This window comes from Telopea speciosissima, chromosome 8 (genome assembly GCF_018873765.1).
Source record: "Telopea speciosissima isolate NSW1024214 ecotype Mountain lineage chromosome 8, Tspe_v1, whole genome shotgun sequence".
Classification (NCBI taxonomy): Eukaryota; Viridiplantae; Streptophyta; class Magnoliopsida; order Proteales; family Proteaceae; genus Telopea; species Telopea speciosissima.
Genome location: NC_057923.1, coordinates 56,328,528 through 56,349,381, shown reverse-complemented (window position 1 = coordinate 56,349,381; position 20,854 = coordinate 56,328,528). Strand labels below are relative to the sequence as shown.

Sequence of the window (20,854 nt, the reverse complement as noted above, 5' to 3'; positions counted from 1 at the left end):
TTTGTAAATCTAAACCCAATTTTGAATAATCACGTTATTTTCCGAAAAAATGTTTTTCTGATTTGAGCTACTTTGCAGCTTTCTGTGGCAGGTTGACCAAATTGAAGATCCCAAATTGGCATTTATTCTGATACTGATACTGACAAGATAATTTTATCAGGCAATGGAAACACTCTTAAGCATTCCATTGACTCTTGATAAATAATCCGACAGAGTTTCCCTCCTCCCTATGGTGCAGGGACTCCTTATCTTAATCTTTGTTACATCACATTTTAAGGGGTACGAATAACATCGTAAGATAAGGGGCCAACACATTTGAGCGCTGATTTTCTTCATCGTGTGTTAAGGAAAACTCTCTAATAAATAATTTGGCACTTTATAGATATTTCATTGTAGAACAAAAGCTTACAATTGTATCTTTATACTATATTTTTGTAAGAACTGAGGGTTCAGGCTCATGTTAGTAAATGAACAATCACTCAATTTATTGTGGGGCAATTGGAAACTTCAATATGTATAGTCATTGCTCTAGTTCTCCGCAGTAGCTCACCCAATAAGTATAAATGCATCAGATTCTCATCACAAAACATATAAATGCATCTAATTTCTAAAGATCAATAAACTTCATGATGTATTAACCTGTACCTAAAGCAGTTCTGGTTTCTACCAAAAAAAAAACAACCATTCCATCATTGAGTCGCTTATCAAATGGGTCAGCAACCTACCAGTGGAGTTTGCAAAATAGGATGACTTATTGAAGCTTCAAGAGAGGTTCTACAATTTTCAAGGACGGTTACAATTTTGATTGTTTCAGTGCCATAGGGATTGATTTTCAAGCATAATAGATCCATGATTCATCCTCTTACAAGCCATAGAATCAAATCCTTCGAGGTACATCACGGTCTGAACAACCATTACCTTGTGAACATATTGTTAACCGAATGGGTAATCAAATAGGCGACATGAAAACCAGGATCAATTGTATACACAACACTCCAAGGAAGAGCAAACTAAAAGACCGGGGACTGTAACCAAACACAAAGACCAATATGGTTAAACACAATGCAATCACACGATACAAACTTAAAACCTTGAAGTGCAAAAGGAAACATATTCAAGTAAGATCATCCTCTTCCAGTTCCTTGGCCTTCACAGCTTGCTTCACTCTCAAAAGAAGAGTAGTTTTCCAAGCATCCTAGACAGCACAGATGCAAGAACAGAATTATTCAGAAGAGTATATAAACCTATAAACACCACAAAATTAAATCATAGTTCATGTTTCTGCCTAACTGGAAAAAGGCAAAGGGAGATAGAAGGGGGGTCAACAGAAGGAGCGATTAAAGATTAAACAGAAGTGAAGAAAACATATATCATATATTCCACCAACTTCATATCAGGTATCATTAATTTTGGGAGAGTATGGCCCTTAAGTTAGTATTCATGGCTGACGACTCTGCTTGAGTTGTGTAGAAAGAACGGTCTCCAAAAATCTATTGAAAAGAGTAACTTATGAACCCATTTGATTTAAGGTTCTAGACCGAACAAAATAAAACAAGGTAGCGTCTCACTTCAACTACTCAGTGAAATAGTAGTCATAGTTAAAATTTTCTGCGTCTTGTTGGGTGTTAATATATATTGTTGTGGCTCTTAACAGCTCGAGCTTTTAGGGTAAGCAGTTGTAACATGGTATCAAAGCTAGGAGGTTTGTGTTATGTGTTGTTGTCTCCCCTTGGTGCCACGTGGAGAGCTGTGTGTGTGTGTTGGGGCAGGGGGCTACACGTGTGGGGGGATGTTGTTGTGCATTGATAAGCAATGACATGACACAATAGACACAGAGCTCAACATATTTCATTTCACATCACTGTTAAATTTATTTTCAACTGATGCATATAGAAGCAACATGCTATTTGATTTTTTTAAAATTTTTTTTTGGGGAGGGAGGGGAGGCAGCACTCAATTGCATTTTTCTCCAAGGACTAGAGAAACACTTTCTGGCTCTATCAAGAATGTCTTTACAAAGACACTGTTCAGATCCTGATATCTTCGGTATAAAATGGATCACAGGACCTTGAAGCTTCTAATTTGACACAAATCAGGTGTTCAAATATTTAGCCATCAATGGGGTCATGGAAGACCTTTTTTTTTTATAACCAATTATAAGACGTTTACACTGTCACAAGGCCATGCTCATTTGCCATCTGGCAGATACGAATGGGCATCATTGCTCTATGTGATAAAAGGAATTTATACCCATTTCACTGGTCAATATCAGTCTGAAACGAGCAACAGAACTAGGTTAAAAAAAGGGAGTATCCTAAAATTACAAAAACAGGATTTTAAATTAGGGAATCTAGTGGGACTTTTGTGAATCTGTCACTCTGACGGCACTTTTACTCATTTAGGGGCCAACCCTTGACCACATTTTTTTTTTGGGGGGGGGGGGGTGATCACGTCATCCCACCCATGTCTGCCACATGGCAATCCTGACAGATAATAAACATCACTAGAGGAGTGACGTATAGTCAACCCCTTAACAGCTATTATAATACATTAACCAATGTACTAAGCTTATTTTCAAATTAAAATACCCAAGGCTACAAAGGCAGTCTAATTCTAACTTTTCTATGGAAATATCATGGCTGCTTGTTCAGGCAGAGTGATGATTTCCAGGCCTGGGCACTGTATAGATAAGTTTCTTGGTTTTTCTTTTTCTTCTTTTCTCTGTGGTCCAAAGACCCTTGTTTTTTCATTTTCTCTGTGGTGCACACTGACTTGAAGTTCTTGTTTTCTGAACTTTAAACACTGCTCGTATTATACAGTATAGGATGATGGCATGATGGTTTCCAATTTCATGTCTTAGAGGTTAGTAGTTTCAGAGATTTACACTGTTCTTAGCCACTTATTGTTGAGCTATGGTTGTCATTGTTGTCAACACCATCTACTGAAGCTACGTGCAGTGCCAAGTATCAGTTGTATAGTCTGTAGATATGGCTAGTAGAGAGGCAGAGGCTGATGGCATGGCATGGCATGGCGTGAGAGCAATCAGAGATGGGCTAGTATGTATGATGGCTTTTCAACAATTCAACTGAGGTGGCATTATGGTCTTGAGTGGAGTAAAAGACCAAGTTTCTGCAAAACTTGAAGGACTGCAGAAATTGCTCAGGATAGACATCAAGATAAGAAGAAACTGCCTTAGTGCAACGGTAAAGGTTGCTCCATTGTGACCAAGTGGTCAAAGGTTTGAGTCTGAAAACAGCCTCTCTGCAAAAGCAGGGGTAAGGCTGCGTACATTATGACCCTCCCCAGACCCCGCAGTGGCAGGAGCCTCGTGCACTGGGTACGCCCTTTAGACATCAAGATAAGGATTTCGATGTCAAGTGGAGAAAGTAAAATGTCGACTGTTGTATCTGAGGAAGACGACATTCAGAAGATTCTATTCGACACTTTCAAGATATGGCTTGATGTCGAAGGATAAAAATCGACAAGAGTACTGATGTCAAGGGAGGCCAGGAGAATGGCAATATGACTGTCTAATGGGCTCGACATTCACCACATTCTGCTCAACACTTTGAAGGGGTGTTCAATGTTGAATACATCTATATATATTCGACATAGCTTCAATGTCGACTTAGGGGCTTTCAATATCGACACCGAGGGTATGGAAGACTTTTCACTGTAAATCATTGTTGCCTATTTAAAGGGTCACCACAAGGGCCAATTCGTGAGAGGAGAAAAACCCTAAAAAGAAGAAAAAGGGGAGATAGAAAGTGAGAAGAGGCCTCTTGCATTAATCCATTCCACCTACCATTCTTTTGTGATGAATTGTCACATTGAAGGTTTGAAGAAAGGTAGTTGGGCATTTATGTAAACCAATAGAGGGTTTTGCAAAAGAAGAGAAGAAGAAAGGGGTCCCACAAGCAAATGTCCACTTGAATATTAAAGTTTCTCCTATCAAAGAGTTAGTTGAAGATTGCAGTTACCATTGAAGCAGGGGTTGGTGACTCAAAGTTCCTCCATGTACAAAGAATCGAAACAGAGCAAGTGTTGTGTAATAGTTTCTACTTAATAGCTTGTTTCATTTGTATTCTTGTACACCATATGTGCTAGACATAGGTTGATTATTGTTGAATACCTAGACTAGCTTGTGCTAGCATTGTAGGCAATCACCTATAAACCCATTGTTTTTGCACTGGGTTATTCAGTGGGTGCTGAACATGGGGGTTGTAGCTTCCTGGTAGTTGTAGCTACCTAAAGTTTGGCATTGTAGTGGCCCCCTGGTTTTATGTTGGGTAAATCGGGGGTCGTTGTAGCGATCAAAAGATAAGAGTGTCGAACCACGTAAAAATCCTGCGTTGTGGAAGGGCCTGTGGATTGTATGATTGGATATATGGAGTGGTTTGTCTGCTGGATGGGTGTACACACAGGTAGACCTTGCCACAGGGTTGTATATGCTTGCAGTTGAGGGGCGAGGTGTGTCACACGACTGAGTATGTGTAATTGGTAAAATGGCCAGCGCCAACCAATCAGGTTGAGCAGATAAGTGTGTGCTTGATTGAGGGCTGCTGGACAGTATGATTGAGCACCAGAGAAGTCATCTCCAGAAATTGTAAGGTCTAAGGGAACAAGTTTTTAGAATTCATTAATTCAAACACCCGCCCCAGTGTCTATCACAATTGGTATTATAGCAACAAGCTCAAAGGTAGCTTAACCGGCACCTGAGAGATCCAATGAACAGTATGGCTTCAGGGGAAGGCTCCACATTCGCTTCACGGAAGGCACCAAGATTTGATGGTACAGATTATATGTTTCGGAAGAGAATGATGGAGATCTATTTAGAAACACTTGGTTATGACGTGTGTGCCTAAGTGGTAAATGGCTACAAAGAATCTGCAATGCCCCCTGCAGATACAACTTCCAAAAAGTATTATGAGAATAGTCTCAAGGCATTAAACAATATTATGTCTGTGTTAGACAAGAGTATAATGGCCAAGGTGATGTACTGTAGCACTGCTAAGCAAGTCTAGGATAAGTTGAAGAGTTTCTATAAAGGTGACACTGTGACACCAGGATCAAGAAAGCTTAAGATCTACAGAACTCAGTTTGAGAGTCTAAAGATGACAGAGGAAGAGACTATAGAAAGTTATATGATCAGAGTCAATGAGGTGGTTAACTCCATCAGGGGACTTGGTGAAGACTTGAGGGACTCAATCATCTGCCAAAATATCCTTGGATCTCCACAGCCTAAATTTGATGCCAAGGTCTCAGCCATTGAAGAGACCAAGGATTTGGACACCATCACTCTTGATGAAGTGTATAGTACTCATAGCCTATGAGATGAGAATAGGCGAAGGCAAATCCACATCTAAGAGGCTGGTTTCAAGGCAAAGGAAAAAGCTGAAAATCAAGGAGTCAGATGAGGAGGGCAGTGATGATGAGATCACAGCTCATTTACCAAAAAACTAATGAAGGTACGGTAAAGTACAAAGGCAAGCTTCCTTTTAAGTGCTTCAATTGTGGTAAGGTGGGACACTTTGCATCAAAATGTCCTCATAAAGATATAATTAATAGTAATAATAAAGATGATAAAAAGGAAAGCAGCAAGGCAAAGAAAAAAAAATATAGCTCCAAAAGAAATAAACCAAAGAGAAGCTTCATCTAAAAAAAAGAGCAGAATGAGTAAAGAAAGGAAGAATCATCCTCAGGTGATGAGTCTGAGGCAGAAAATGAACATGGAAGCCTAACTCGTATCTGCCATTAAAGAGGGAAAGGAAGAAAAACAAGCAAGCCACACAGGATCTTGAGGAACAAGAGCAGTTGGTTCTTGAATTGAGTGACCAAGCTGAAGAGTTCAGTAAATTAACAGAGATCTTGAGAATCAGGTCTCATAGAAGTCTACAGAATTCACCAGGCTACAGTCAGAGAACTTACCCTTAAGAGCCCAACAGGAGGAGCAATCTCTCATGCCCAGTGACTTTGATGAGTTCAAAATAGAGAGAGTTGTGCTAAAGGCAAAAGTGGCAAAGTTTCAACAAGAAGAGTTGAAGAAATAAGAATCAGCTGATCAGACCATTAAGGCAAGCACACCTCCTCAAATGCATCCAAGCAGCAGTAAGCTCAATCATAGCTGTCAAGCCGTCGCCTAGGTGTCCAGGCGGATTTCTGGGGGTCTAGGTGGTTGTCGCCTTAGTGGTATTGAGCGCCTTGGCCCTTATTTATGCCAATACCATTTTAAGTAAATATTTTTATATTTGTTATTTCATTTACCTAAGATATTATTCATAAATAAGCAAAAAAAAACCCTATTTGAATCCAATAAAAAATAGTTAACAAATCAAATTCCAGAAGGTTAAAAAGTCAACACCCCCCCCCCCCCCCAGTTTGAGAACAAAAATTGGATTTTCGGGGTGAAATTTCAACTTTCTAATGCTGGGGTTTTTCTAAAATCTAAAAATTCCATAAATGTTAATACGGTAAAACATTGCAAAAAAAAAAATAGCGGTAAAATATTCATTTGTTTTGATATCGTAAACAGGCAATTTTGCCAGCATTCACGCACACCAAATAAGGTTTGACCGAAACATAACTCCTTCAATATAAATCAGATTTAAACAATCTCGGATTTGTTGGAAAGTTGGTTTTGTGTTCTACTTAATACAAAAAGTTTCACATAAAAATAAAATCATTTGACCAGTCAAACTTCTTAGAGAACAAGAACATTTCTCTAAATTCAGTTTACTTACTTATAGATAATATCATATTTTTTAAGAACAGTATAAACCAAATGGGAGACTAGGTATACCAGGACATGACCAATTCCAAGAAAAGTAAAAACCAAATGAATGTTTTGATTGTTTCAAATTTCCAATAGCTTGCTTCTTCAGTTCTTCTGTCTTCTAGTTCTATGTTGATTTTTTATGACCTTATGTGGCTTAATATTGATTTTTTATGACTTGATGCGAGTCATGCGACTTAATGTTGATTTTTGATGACTTGATGCTGCTATGTTGATTTGTGATGACTTGATGTGGCTTAATGTTGAGGTTTGATGATATAAGGTATATATTGTACCATACTTAATAATGTTAGAAAAGAGGGGAAATAAAAAATAACACTTGGTTGCCTAGGCAGACGCCTTGTCGCCTAAGCGCTTAGGCACCCCTCTACCGCCTTGGGTTGCCTTGCCGCCTTGACAACTATGAGCTCAATGAGATCCTCAGTGCTCAAAGACCAACTCATATCAAGTTTGGTATACGTTTTGAAGTGGTGAGTCATCAAAAAATGTCAAAGCTAAAGGCTAGGGAATAATTCAAGAATCCCAAAAGATTAAATGACAAGAAGACTAAAAAACCGAAGGCACAAATGAGCACAAAAGAGCAAATGAAGAAAGTTGACCAAAGTCGAGCTAAGATGGTGGGACAAATCAGAAGGGTTAACCAAGCTCTACCCCATAAGACTAACCATGCAAGGCGACCATAAAATGCATGCAAAACAGGAGTGGACAAACCCGGTTTCACCCACGCATCAAAGACCGAGAAGGTTTGACAGCTATAAGGCTCGTATCAGATGGCAGAGAGAGCCCATGAGACAGAGCAACTAATTTCAAGGCTATTGCTTCAAGTGCAACAAGTTTGGACACAGATTAGCAGATTGCAGACTCAACTTGGGTCCAATGAACTTTGTTGGCAGGAACTCATTTGCTCCCCTAATGGAGAATATGGTTGAGTGCCACAGGTGCAATAACTACAGGCATATGACCAAAGACTGTAGAACCATATTTCCACCACAGAATCAACAGAAGAACAGGGGAGCATGAACACAAATATCTTTTATGGCATTAGCTTCCTCATTTTCTCTCCAAAATCTTCAATTGATAAAATTTGACAGCCTGCAGGTGCTTACTTGGTTTCATGTAGTCTAAATCTCATTCCTCAAACCCTAAAACTGAGGGATCCTATATTACTCTTCATTGTACACCAGCAGTGTTATGATATCCTAAATTAAGATATTATTAACTCAACCAAAATATGCATTCTGTGTCACCCAAAAATAGTTTTCAAATGAAAAACTTAGAAACCAACTCCAAGGAAACAAAAAATGAAACAATATCTGTAAACCTTAACTATTTTTTCATTGCTAGGCTTATCCACAAAATTCAATTTATAATCCCAAATTAGGATCAATCAATATGCCAAATTGGACCCACTTGGGCCCATTGAACTGTAAATATTCACCAGAACTCAGACCAGAATCCCTTTTTTCCCCTTTAGCCAGGAGGTAGAAAGAGTTACTAAACGAACTGAAATTGCAGCGAGATTTGGAGATATACCAGTGGTGTCATGCTATCAAATTCCTTAATCACATCAGTGAATCTTGCTACATCCTCTTCATCAATTGCAGCAGCAAGATCCTGCAACAGAGAGCATAAATTTCAGTGTAACTATTGTACTGAGACCATGGGTAAATATGGAATTTAACATAGCCAAGCAATAACAAGATAAAACTCAGGAATTTGTCAAAAATGAACAACACAGTGCAGTTTCATTGCTTGACAGCAATTATAATGCAAGAAAAGAGATATGGGGGGGGGGATTGAAGTACTAAATGAATATTGTCTCACTACTTATTAAACAACTAATTCCAAATCAAACAACCCATAAGTAACTTCAAAACTTGAAGCATATCTAAAACATAGTGCAAGTTACATAGGTTTTTTCTTTCATTTTTTTTTTTGAATTACAATTTTAGCTCAATATATTTCTAATGTAAAAAAAAATAACTGAAGGCATATGAAAGTCAAGTCAGGTTATACAGCCAACACTCACAGATAATAGCTTATATTCCCGCGTTCCCGGAAAAGTAGGGTCCAATTCCTGCACAAGCAATCATAACATTTAGATTCACTGTGACAGTGTGGCTCACAAAGCATAAACTTCAACAAGTCAAATTTGAGATGAACTTAGACCTGATATCGCTCCAATGCATTGTTTATGGCAACAAGATCACCTTTACAAAGTTGGCAAATGCCAGCATTGAGGAGATACCCCTTAACACTGTACTTCAAAAGATTGTTGTTCATTGACTGGCGTGCTATATCTTCATAAATCACTATTGCCTTCTGATATCTGCAAAAAAGTACAAGAATTATTGATATATTTTATTGGTATTCTAAGCACAAATAAGCAGAGATGAGTGCCGAGAGGCAAAACATTATCTATAAGAAATAGTACTTTGTTTTGGGGACCAATGAGTGTAAACAACATGACTGGTAACCCTCCTATATATAGGCATACACTCCCATGTGTGTCACTGTGTCCATGCACCAGTGCACATTTCTGGTAGTCTGGATTTTTTTAAAGGATTGCTTTTCCACATGGCCAACTCCAATGGGCTGAAATTTGGATGTCAGGAGGGTAACTTGGGGTCTACCTATTGATACAATTTCAGCCCCATCTGACCTGACACATGGCAGACCAGGTGCCCTCCACCAATTCCATGCATAGACTGCGTCCACAAAACCCACTCCCATAATAAATTAATTTCAAACTAAATGTCAAAACACAATCCTGTCAGGAGGCTCTCTTGACCTAGTTGTGCCCTTGGTACAAGGTTTTGGTGAAATTTCCCAAAACTTTACAAAATATTTCGGTTTCGCAAAGGGTTGAAATGAAACCCTATGCGATACTCAGAAATGATCAAGTTTTGACTGAAATTTCAGTCCAAAGTTTCGTTTAGCTGAAATTTCGGTCTAAAGTTTACTTTGGCTCAAGTTTAAATACCACATTTCATTCATTTCGCCTTGTTTCAACTTAGAAGCTTGGAAAACCCAATTTTGGTCTTTCTTGGCCAAATCACTGTTGTTCAAGATTAGAACAAGTACATGGGCAGTAGAGGAACACAGTGTAAGCAATGATTTGCTGTGTTGTTGGAAGTGCAAGATTCAAAGTTGGAGGTATATCACTTTTCCCAAAAACTATTTTTGCAAAAAAATTAAGATAAACACTTGGTGGTTGCAATCACTTTTTTATATGACCATAGCCCGATCTATGACATCACGAAGGCATAATTCATTTTGTGTTTTAAAATGTTTTTTAATTTTATGGAAAGGAAAATATTTTCTTGCAACAAAATTGTGAAAAAGGGGAGGGGGGGGGGACAAATCACTGTTGTTCAAGATTAGAACAAGTACTTGGGCAGTAGAGGAACACAGTGTAAGCGATGATTTGCTGTGTTGTTGGAAGTGCAAGATTCAAAGTTGGAGGTATATCACTTCTCCCAAAAACTATTTTTGCAAAAAAATTAGGATAAACACTTGGTGGTTGCAATCACTTTTTTATATGACCATAGCCCGATCTATGACATCACGAAGGCATAATTCATTTTGTGTTTTAAAATGTTTTTTTATTTTATGGAAAGAAAATATTTTCTTGCAACAAAACTGTGAAAAAGGGGGGGTTAATACTTAGTGTTTGGAGATCAACTTTATATATGTTGGACATGTTGACCGATTTACAGCCTCACGTAGTCACCTTTTTTTCCTGTCCGAAAATTAAATATTTCAATTTCTATGGACGACTTCAAGCATTCTTCCACCATACTTGACATGGGCAGCTTTTATGATACGGTCAAAGGATAACTTCATTTGACAGCAGCATCAACATTCTAGTTGTTTTGATCCAGGCTGGAACTTGTTGTGGTACTAGGAGCCTAAGACTATAGGATGGGCATGGGGGTGACTTGTTGCTTGCATTGTTGACTTGACTTTTTGTAACAAACCATAAATGACCATGATTTATGATATGGTTTACAATTTGACATCTATTCATTCCTAATGCATATTTAAGTTGTTTTACTTGAATTATATGTGTTCTAATACTAAACATTATGTGGAATTGGCCATATTAAAGAATATTTAAAGCGTATACTACCAACCTAGGGTTCGAAGTCAAACTACCATTTTGGGTGTGATTTTTTAAAATATAAGGGTTCCACTATGTTTAGTGGGCCCAAAATAGGATATCCTCAAAGTTCCAGGGCCTAATTTGGCCCTCGAAACCAACCATTGAAACTTGCGGGAAAATATGTATAGGTTTCGACTGAATTTTTGGTTTCAGTCGAAAACAAGCTCAAAACAGAAACCTGGAACCTTGGTTGTGCCACATCGTAGAATGATATGGCAATTCTGACCGTTGAATAAAAGAAGAGGTAATGTATGGTCCAAATTGGCCACATGTCAAATTTCAGATCCAAAATCAATCATATAAACCCCATCCCAATCGGCATGGATTCTTGCATTGGATGCACCCTCTAGCTACCCTTGGATTCAAAGCTTCATTTCCCACTTGGCCAATTCCGACTGGGGTGAAACATGACATGTGAGCATGGGATCTTGGGGTCTACAAAAGTTTGGGCCTGGACTAGAGGCAGTTAGTCTATTATGTACGGTACTGGATCAGAGTCTTCACCAATGCCCAATCCCTTAAAATTTGTTTCCAAATATTACACAACATTATCCAATCCGGCTGTCCAGTCCTCCACTTTGAATGTCCAAATGATCTCACCATTTGAATCAGTCATTTCATTCACCAGTCAACAGTTTTCAAAGGACTTCCAGTCCATGGGGTTGGTAAGACTGGCAGACTGTGATGCAGATTCATGGTTGAACCAGGTTGAACCAGCTTGGACCCATTTGAGAACCCAGACCAGAACCAGATCAAATTTAGGCCATTGGTATTGTAGGATATTTTAGGATTTTATTAATTTCTATTTTGGGATTACCATGTAATCATTTATTTATTTGGGTAGGTTAAGTAGCTGATAGCTTCGTAGAATTTAGTTTCGTAATTGTTTGAGTTTCCAAACTAGAATAGGTTTCTTTTCCAGAAGAAGAAGAAAGATGAAGGGGACAGGATCTACTGCTACCCCTCCAAATGGAATTGGTAGGAATGCTCGTTCAAATGGAATCGGAACTGTGACTTGCTCCAACTGGGTTTCTTCTTTTTATTTATATGCATGTACCCTACTTTTGGAATTTAGATTTAGTTGGGATTCTTCTTTTATTTATATGCATGTACCCTACTTGGGGTTTCTTCTTTTATTTATATTCATGTACCCTACTTTTAGGATTTAGAAGAAGAAAGAATTGAGTTTGTTTTAGTTAAAGCCTGCGTGGCCTAGGGCAACTTGGCTGTCGTTCTCCTTCTCTCCCTTCTTTTCTCTCCTCCACCATACTGTCACTGCTCATTCCTCACTCTCTCTCCCTTGCGTGCTTTTGTATCACCTTCTCCTCTCAATATTCTGCCCTTGGTTACTTGGTTTTTCCATACTCTCGGATTCCCCCTGTTTGAGCAATACTTGCAGCCCTTAACAATTGAATCGAGCTCCCTCAATTCTCAACTTTTCTTGCTGAAATTTGGTACTTATAATCCTTACCCGAGGACGACTTAACCTGGAGAGTTTGGCATCCACATCTCATGTGTGTAGTGAGATCCGAGCTGCTGTCGGAACCTGCAACTGTATGGGTGATCTGATTTCAGAACATCAATCCCAATTGTTTGGTGGAGGATTTGATCTGCTGCTGGTTACATTTAAGAGGATTAGGAGTTGGGATTCTCCTCTTAAAACTTAAAGTCGATTGCATTCTTATCAGAAGAGTTCTCACACTTGTAGACCAGCAAATTCCCCGCTGGTTTCTGGGTCACAAAAGGAAGAATAAGAGTTTTTCTTCTCGTTACTCACCTTTTTTCCACTTAGTCCCTTATTTTATTTTCATTCCAAGTTTGACCCTATATTTACTAATCACCATTGTATCCCTTCCCCAATTTAACTACCACGGGCCCTTAAAGATTCTGTTTAAACACAATACTGCCACTGCTTGTCTATAATTGGGTGTATTCCGTTCAGGTGGGCCCATAAGTGATCCAAACTGGGTTTTTTGAAACCCCAGATCGCGTCAGAGTGCCATGCCAAGTGTTTGGTGGTTCAAATGGTCAGAATGCCCAGTTCCTCTCTCTCAGTATCTGATATATACATGAATAAAGATATATTTAAACCCCCTTTATTAAAAAAACAGAGATATTTAAGTAATGGTATCAGTCATAGGAAAGAGGCGCATGGAAAAAAGAAAAGAAATCCATGTTTTTACGCAGCAACAAGTTCACTAACAAAGATGACATTATCAAAGAACTAATTTGTAATTAGAAAAAGGTGACTTACTGTTCCATTTGTGCAGCAAATTGTGCAATTTTTTGTTTGCACTGGTTGGCGGATGTTGTTGATTCTTCACTTTCAAACAGATCAGCAGCTTGCTCATAGAAAACAATAGCCTGCTCAAAGTCCTGCTCTTGCTCATAGAGCTCTCCAATCTCCTGCACATGACAATGTAAAGCCAATACATCAGCTGGCTTTGGAATTGATTCAACTGCATCCCCTTTTATTCCCCTTTAAACTGGCACAAAAATGATTGCATTCCAATACTATTAAGGATATTTCGGCCTTTTTCATCAGCTATTATATCCTATAAAACAAGATATAATAAATACCAAATTATCCAGGCACTTAGTTGCCAAAGGTGGATTCCCAGTTTCAATTTCATTCTGTATTCCTAAAAAAAGTTCCAATTTTATTCTAGCAAAGGGGCAGTTAAGGGATAAATGCAGTTCCATAGTGTTAAAGATACATACCGTGAGGTGATAGTCCTAGCTAAGAATTGTTAGAGTTGTTTCCCTTGTAACTCTATTATTTGGTTTCTATATACAAGGACATAAGGCTGGTACAATAGAGCACCTTCTAATATATATATATATATAAATACTTGCAGATACTAGTTACAGATCTAGAGTTTCACACATAGCATTTCTATAAAGGTACAATTTCATCAGAGACCAGGGAAATTTTTTCTAATGGAACTATTGAAAATAGTAAAAAAATATTTCAAGTAAAGAATGGCTTACTAGAAGTAAAGATGGGTTCAGAATCCAGGTTCATAACTAAAAGAGACGGCATCAAACTAACATAGATTATTGCCAGTAAATGGTTTAAACATTACCTTGCAATGTCTAGCAGCAATGTTAAACCTTCCAATCTCCTTGAAAAGATTGACAGCCTTAGTCAGGCATGAAATAGCCTCTGCAAAACACCGAATATAAGAGAGTAGCAAGAATTAGAACACCTTCTGGCTGAAATAAATTAAAGCTAGCTTGCATGAGGTCAAATAACTAAGATAGAGGTGGAAATTTTATCCTTTCAGGTCCGAAAAAAGTAACTCTTTCCTTGAGGAGAATTAAAGATTTCATCAGAAACAAAAGAAAAAGGGGCAATGTGCCACAGAAAAAGACAAAAGCAGATAGAACAGATTAGTTAATGAGGTGGTCTTTTCATGCAGTTCAGGTTGATTCAGGATATAAATGACATCACTCACTCTAGGTTATGAGTCCATATCATGTATATCTGAAGAAGTCATGGATATCATCTCATTATGACGATAGGAATCATACCAAAACAACTTAACACAGCAATAATAATATCCAGAAATAACACATGGGTTATAAAAAAATTCTATATGAATTGAGGAAGTTGTGTAGTTTCAAGCCCTGAAGATGACAAAGAGCAAACAGTTACAAGGAGTAGAATCAAGGTCAACTCTACAGCAAAGAATCAGAACAATCAACTCCAGAAACTACCAGAAACCTAATAGAGTAAGAGCAGAGAAGACTTCTCCCTTTCTTCTTTCGAGTGCATTGTTAAATGTATTAAAGAAAATCATTATGTAAACATAACTTGTAAATGAGACCTCTTTAGATACCACCTAGAGCTAATGTCATAAAGCTAAATATTGATGGCAGGTCCTTGGATAACCTGGGTCCGTTCTTAAGGGAACTTAATCATAAAAAATTCAGGTACTATTTGAGTAGCAGATTCAACATCACTGAATTAATGTCTCTCTCTCTCTCTCTCATCCTCAGATGAGGTCATATTCTTTTGATCAAATAGTTTTTTATGTCAAATGGCTTTTCATCCTTCAAGCTAACCTTGGCACAAAGCTAAGGTGACCAAACTTATAAGAAGAGATACCATTAAGTACATAAGAAAATACAAATTTCTTTTTGATGAGTACAGACTATAACATAAATAAAAAATAATAACTTGCATAGCCTAAGAAATTATACTTATGTGTTAAGAGCAAAATAACCTTTCGGAGAAGTTTTATTGTAACATTTTGCAGCATCAACATAGCTTGAAGCAGCTTCATGCTTGCTTTCCGACTGAAAAGAGGATTATTGATAGAGTCAAAAAGGAGCATCAAATAATAATTTAAGTGTTTAAACAACAATATGTACATCAATACCTTCAAATGACAATCAGCTATTTTGATGTAGGCAGATCCACCTTTATCCCCTGAAAAACCAATTTATCAGAGGTATTAGCAAGCACATAATATGAACTTGTTGTATTTCCAATAAAATTTTTAACAATTAGCTAATTCAATTAATTTCAGAAGAAAAAAAAATTGATTGTTGGATATTTCAAATCAGTGTTATTAAAATACGTTGGCAACCCTAGGCAACAGACCATCTCATCAAATAGGCACTGCCTGGAAATCCAGGCTTGCATCTAGCTCAACCTCACCTAAGCTGTTCACACCTAGACCTCCATGCACCACCTAGTTGCCTAGGCGACACCTGGGTGTTACCTCGACAGAACTGCTTCAAGCATAATGAAAGAAAGGTGATAACATTTTCAAAACTTTCACATCATTAGCAAACTGAGAATTAGATTCGATCATCAATTAAATAAATCATGCACTCATTGTTTAATAGTTATCACATCCAGGGCTCACCCACTTCCAGCCTGTTCAGCAATTCCATCCTACCAGGGCCATATGGCCATATCCATTGTTGAAACTTGGCACAGATGTCAGTCTAGTAAAATTGTAGTGTTGCTTTGGGTTGTCAATTCTAGCACCACTATTAGTTTGAAACTTTAATTTGTAATTCTTCTATTTCTAGAAGTCTACTCTGGGTTTTGCTTTAACTTTAGTTTTCTCTTCAAGAGATTTTTTTTAGGCACCAAAACTTGTACATTTTGCATGGCTTTAGTGTCATTAAAGTTTTCCAGTGACCCAACTACACCACAGTCTCACAAATCCAAGTTGAATTTCGGTGAACTACGGTCAAATAATGGGAAGACATTGATCCATGACAGTCTTCTGTATTTCATAGTTTCCATGATCAAAACTAAATCTTATTTCTTTATTGGACAAGAAAAAGGGGCTGGATGGCTATGCCCTTCTATACAAATATGCAAATCATCCCTTTTTTCAAAGGCAAAAGAAGCATCAATAATATTAAGATGATGTTTACATCCAAAGAGACAAAGCAAAGCAGAGAGAAAAAAGAAATGGAAAAGCTGGAAGGAAAAAAAGGTAGCATATGAACCGAACCAACCACCACTCGGACATTTGGTTGAAGACATGTCCTTCAGCATATAGCTTGCTTATCCAACTTGTCATTATTTTATAGTTGTCCATTAATACAATCAGTCAGTTCGTCCATCCACGTCGTTTCCTAACAATATTGATGCTAGTATTCAGTGGTAACTTTAAGTAACTACGGAAAATTCTATAGAGTCCCCATTATATTTTTTGAATTTCAAGAACTGACAAGAAATCTGGTATAAATAGTTTAGACTTCAACAGATAAAAATAATTATATCTATGGTGTAATTTGGTATGGTTCCCTTCTTCTCAACCTCGTTTCTCCTTCATTACTTGGTTGGCATGCTTGGGTAGGTTGACGACTCGATGGCTGCTTGCACAATAGGGTATGTTGGTGGACACTTCTTGTGTCTTATGCCGGAATGGGCTTGATTGTTTGGATCATCTCCTATTCCAATGTGCTTTCTCGGCTGTTGTTTGGAAGGAGATTCTTAGTTTGAATGGTTTCAGGAGAGAACCTATGTGTTCATGGCAGGAGGAACTTCAGTGGTTAGGCACACATTTTTCAGGTGATTCCATTCCTAGCAGGATCAGGCGCTTCAGCTTTACTTCCACAGTTTACAGGCTGTGGCAGGAGAGGAATTCACGGCTTTTTTCAAGTTGCAGCAATTCTGAGAAGGCAGTTATTCAAGGTATTATTACAGATACTCAAGGTGCATTCTCAAATTGCCCCAAGGTGTGTATGGACAGCATGTGGAACCGGTCCTTTTTTCGTGATTGGGGTATTAATGTTTCTTTGGTTCACCCAAAAGTGAGTTATCATGTCTGGTCGCCTCCTCCCCATGGTATAAAATCTCGCGAAATATCGGCGATATATCGCGATATTTCGTGAATCTCGACATGACCGAGATACGAAACAATGTCGAAATAAAAAAGTACAATAACTCGTCGATATATCGAGATATTTCGACGATATATCGTGGAACTCACGATATATCGCGAGATATCACGATATATCGCGAGATATCACGATATATCGCGAGATATTGTAAAGTGACAATAGTGTCACATTCAAAATCCTTATAAATTTCATATTTCGCAGCTCTTGGTCGATATTTCGACCGAGAGCTGCTGAAAATGAAATTTTCTCTCTTCTTCCTCCCTTCCAAGCCTCATTGAAGCTCCTTGTCGCCGGGAAGACGTCGGAGGGTCATCTAAGCTCATCATCCAAGCCTATTTTCATTATTTAAGGTAAATTATATTTCTCTAAAACTATTTTTTTTAAAAAAACTTTGTACAAATGTTGTTGGATGTTGATGATATTAATATATGTTAGACACCGGAGGCCGATCTACAGCCTCACGGTGTCGAAATTTTTTTCCCATATGTATTTTTTTTATTTTTTTTCTGGTTTTAAAAATTCATTTTCCTACACTTCTTAGATATCATAAATGCTCGCTGGGAGAATCAACTTATGCATCCACTGCATAAGGCTGGTGAGTAAATTTGTTTTATGTTTACTAATTCATAGTATTATTATTTACTAATTACCTATGCATTTGACAATACCTCTATTCTATATGTCATATTTCAGCATACTACTTGAACCCTAAGTATCAATATAACAATAGGCTTGGGTTGGAAACTCAACTTATTGATGCTGTGAAACAAGTAGTGAAGAAGTTGGAGCCAGATGGTGCACTACAAGCAATTTGCAACAATGAAGTGAGTTCATTTGGAAACTTAACTTATTGATGCTTTCAAATAAGTAGTGAAGAAGTACTTACTAATTTTCCACATGGGTATAGATCAAGGTATTTAGGGATGCATTGGGAAGTTTTGGAACCGAGGCTGCGATACAAGGCGAGCACGTGGTGATCTTGGTAATTCTTTTAAGTTTTAAATTACATATGTATTGAAATTTGAAAGTTGAAAGTTGAAACAACATTTGACACATGTCTTTTTTGTTGTAAACTTGTAATGCAGCAGAATGGTGGGTGTTGTATGGGGAATCGGCTGAAAACTTAAGAAGAATAGCAATTAAAGTCCTTGCCCAAACATGTTCTGCATCTGGTTGTGAGAGGAACTGGAGTACCTTTGCACTCATCCACTCCAAGAGGCGCAACAGATTGGGGTCTCAACGTTTATCTGACATGGTGTATGTGCACTACAACTTGAGGCTGAAACTGCAACACATACGCATGGGACATGAGGGACAGAGGGGCACCATTGATCTAGCTGACATCTTTCAAGTTGACTCAGACGATGAGGACCCTATTGTGGATTGGGTGAGGGATAGAGGTGAGCCAATGTTGGATGAGGAGGGAGGTAGGCCCGACCCCATGATAGCTTCTGAGATTGGTGCTGATGTGGACGAGTATATGGCTGACGAGGGTCAGATACATGCAAGGGAAGCCTCACCCATACCATTCCAGCCCACTGGTGGCAATGTTGCTGATGATGAAGACTGGTCTAAGTCCTCAAATGATGATGATGGTGATGATGGTGATGCTGGTGGTGGTGATGGTGATGGTGATGCTGGTGGTGGTGATGTTGGTGGTGGTGATGCTGGTGAAGAATATGACGGCATGCGAGAGCGTTATGTGGTAGGCCAGGAGGCCCAGGATTCGGCACCTGTAGACCCACTCCGATTCACTGGAGAGACACAGTTTGATCATGCCACACAAGATACGGACCACGGAGCACGTGCCCCCGCACCCCCACCCTCGAGAGGCCCCCTACATACATACAACAGGAAGCGTAGGGGTCGACAAACACAGTTGCAACCTGATCACATGGACATTGATAACCTATCTAGCTCTGTTGGTGGTTTGAGTATGGGTGATAGGGAGGGAGGACCGACCGACATTGGCGTGCCCCATCTTTTGACGCACATGCCACTCCATTGGCATCGGATTATGGTGCATCACAACCTTACGGTGGATATGGATATGGATCATCATCATATGGGCGATTTAGTGGGTAGGGGACTATGACTACATCCCATCCCGAGGACATCTTGGATCATCTTTTGTAGATAACATCTTTGCATACCCTAGCGGACCTAGCTACCAACCTCACACCATACATGCGCCAATGCCATCGCCTCTTGCGCCGGGCCAACATCATATCACAGTGGATCATCTTCTTCACGGATGATCGATTGGTAACCCTAGTTTATATCCTAGGATAGGTTACCTACAGACTGTTGATGATTCCATTTACGTGACACTTGTGGATGACTACACTCGTTTCTTCTCCGATTCTATACCGTGGTCCACATATGTCATTCAAACAGAGAGCAATGGACGTCGACTCAGCCGAGGCATGAGTGGGATTGATCCAGGGAGGCACAAAGAACTACTATTAGCGCTTTAGCACTTGTAATTTGTAACTTAAGTTGTGATTTCATTAATCTATGTGTATTTAACTATTTATACATTAAGGTCGGCGACCGTATGTCAATCAAGGGTGCAAGCCCAAAACACCAATTTGAATTCACATTTTTACAATTTTATGGTTTAAATGTGTTTATTAAGCTTAAATAAGGCTGTCCATGAAGTTTCAGGCCTAAATATGGCCAAATACCCCCCGAGATGGACCCCCGAAATATTGCAGAAAAAATGCAATATTTCGGGAATATTTCGCGATATCTCGGATATTTCGGATATCTCGGTAGGCCCGAGATACCGATATATCGCGAGATATAGTACTATGCTCCTCCCCTTGGTTGGGTTGCCATCAACTGTGATGGATCGGTTAAGCAAGATCGTGGGGGTTATGGTGCAATTGGGCGGGATCATTTAGGGAACCCTTTGTTTGCTATTGCTGGTGGTGCGAGTGAGGTTAGCATCGTCCATATGGAACTGCAAGCCATTAAAATAGGTCTTTTAAAGGCCAGCAGCTCCAATCTTTCTCGGGCGCAGGTGCGGTCAGACTCCATGCTGGCCATTAAGATGATTGTGGGTACCTTTGCTTTGTCATGGGAAGTTAGGTGGCTGATAGAGGACATCAGAATATTGCGCGACTCTTTTGTTAGTTGTTCGTTTGCTCATCAGGTTCGTGAGGCAAATTCGTGCGCAGATTACTTAGCAGGCTTGGTGGACACTTGTGTTGAGTTTTCTTTTTCTATGGACTCTCTCCCTTCTGCACTTTCTGTTATGATACAGAATGATGCTTGGGGGAAGACGTATCCCAGATTGTAATCAGTTTATTTCAGTAATATAATATAAGCTCCTTTTATAAAATAAAATAAAAAGATAATTATATCTAAATAAACAACAAAAAATTAAAATCCAAATAATAAAATTAAACCCTACATGCATCTGCACCGAATTTCTCATCGAATAGGGTCACCTCCCGAAAAAAATAATATTCTTATAGATCGATCAGAGATTTTTCAACAAACATCTAATTCAGTAA

General features: G+C 38.7%; 1 protein-coding gene across 1 annotated transcript in view; it reads right to left on the bottom strand.

Moving 5' to 3' along the window:
* Nucleotides 1-1,004: 1,004 nt before the first annotated feature.
* LOC122671045 (alpha-soluble NSF attachment protein 2-like) overlaps nucleotides 1,005-20,854 on the bottom strand; it is a 20,188-nt gene continuing 338 nt past the window's right edge. The window contains exons 2-9 of the mRNA XM_043868137.1: nucleotides 15,344-15,393; nucleotides 15,188-15,260; nucleotides 14,045-14,124; nucleotides 13,213-13,364; nucleotides 8,963-9,122; nucleotides 8,823-8,870; nucleotides 8,327-8,407; nucleotides 1,005-1,195 (exon numbers count right to left, since the gene is read on the bottom strand). Of these exons, the coding sequence (XP_043724072.1) occupies nucleotides 1,115-1,195; nucleotides 8,327-8,407; nucleotides 8,823-8,870; nucleotides 8,963-9,122; nucleotides 13,213-13,364; nucleotides 14,045-14,124; nucleotides 15,188-15,260; nucleotides 15,344-15,393 (725 nt within the window). The 3' untranslated portion in view covers nucleotides 1,005-1,114. The remainder of the gene's footprint in view (nucleotides 1,196-8,326; nucleotides 8,408-8,822; nucleotides 8,871-8,962; nucleotides 9,123-13,212; nucleotides 13,365-14,044; nucleotides 14,125-15,187; nucleotides 15,261-15,343; nucleotides 15,394-20,854) is intronic.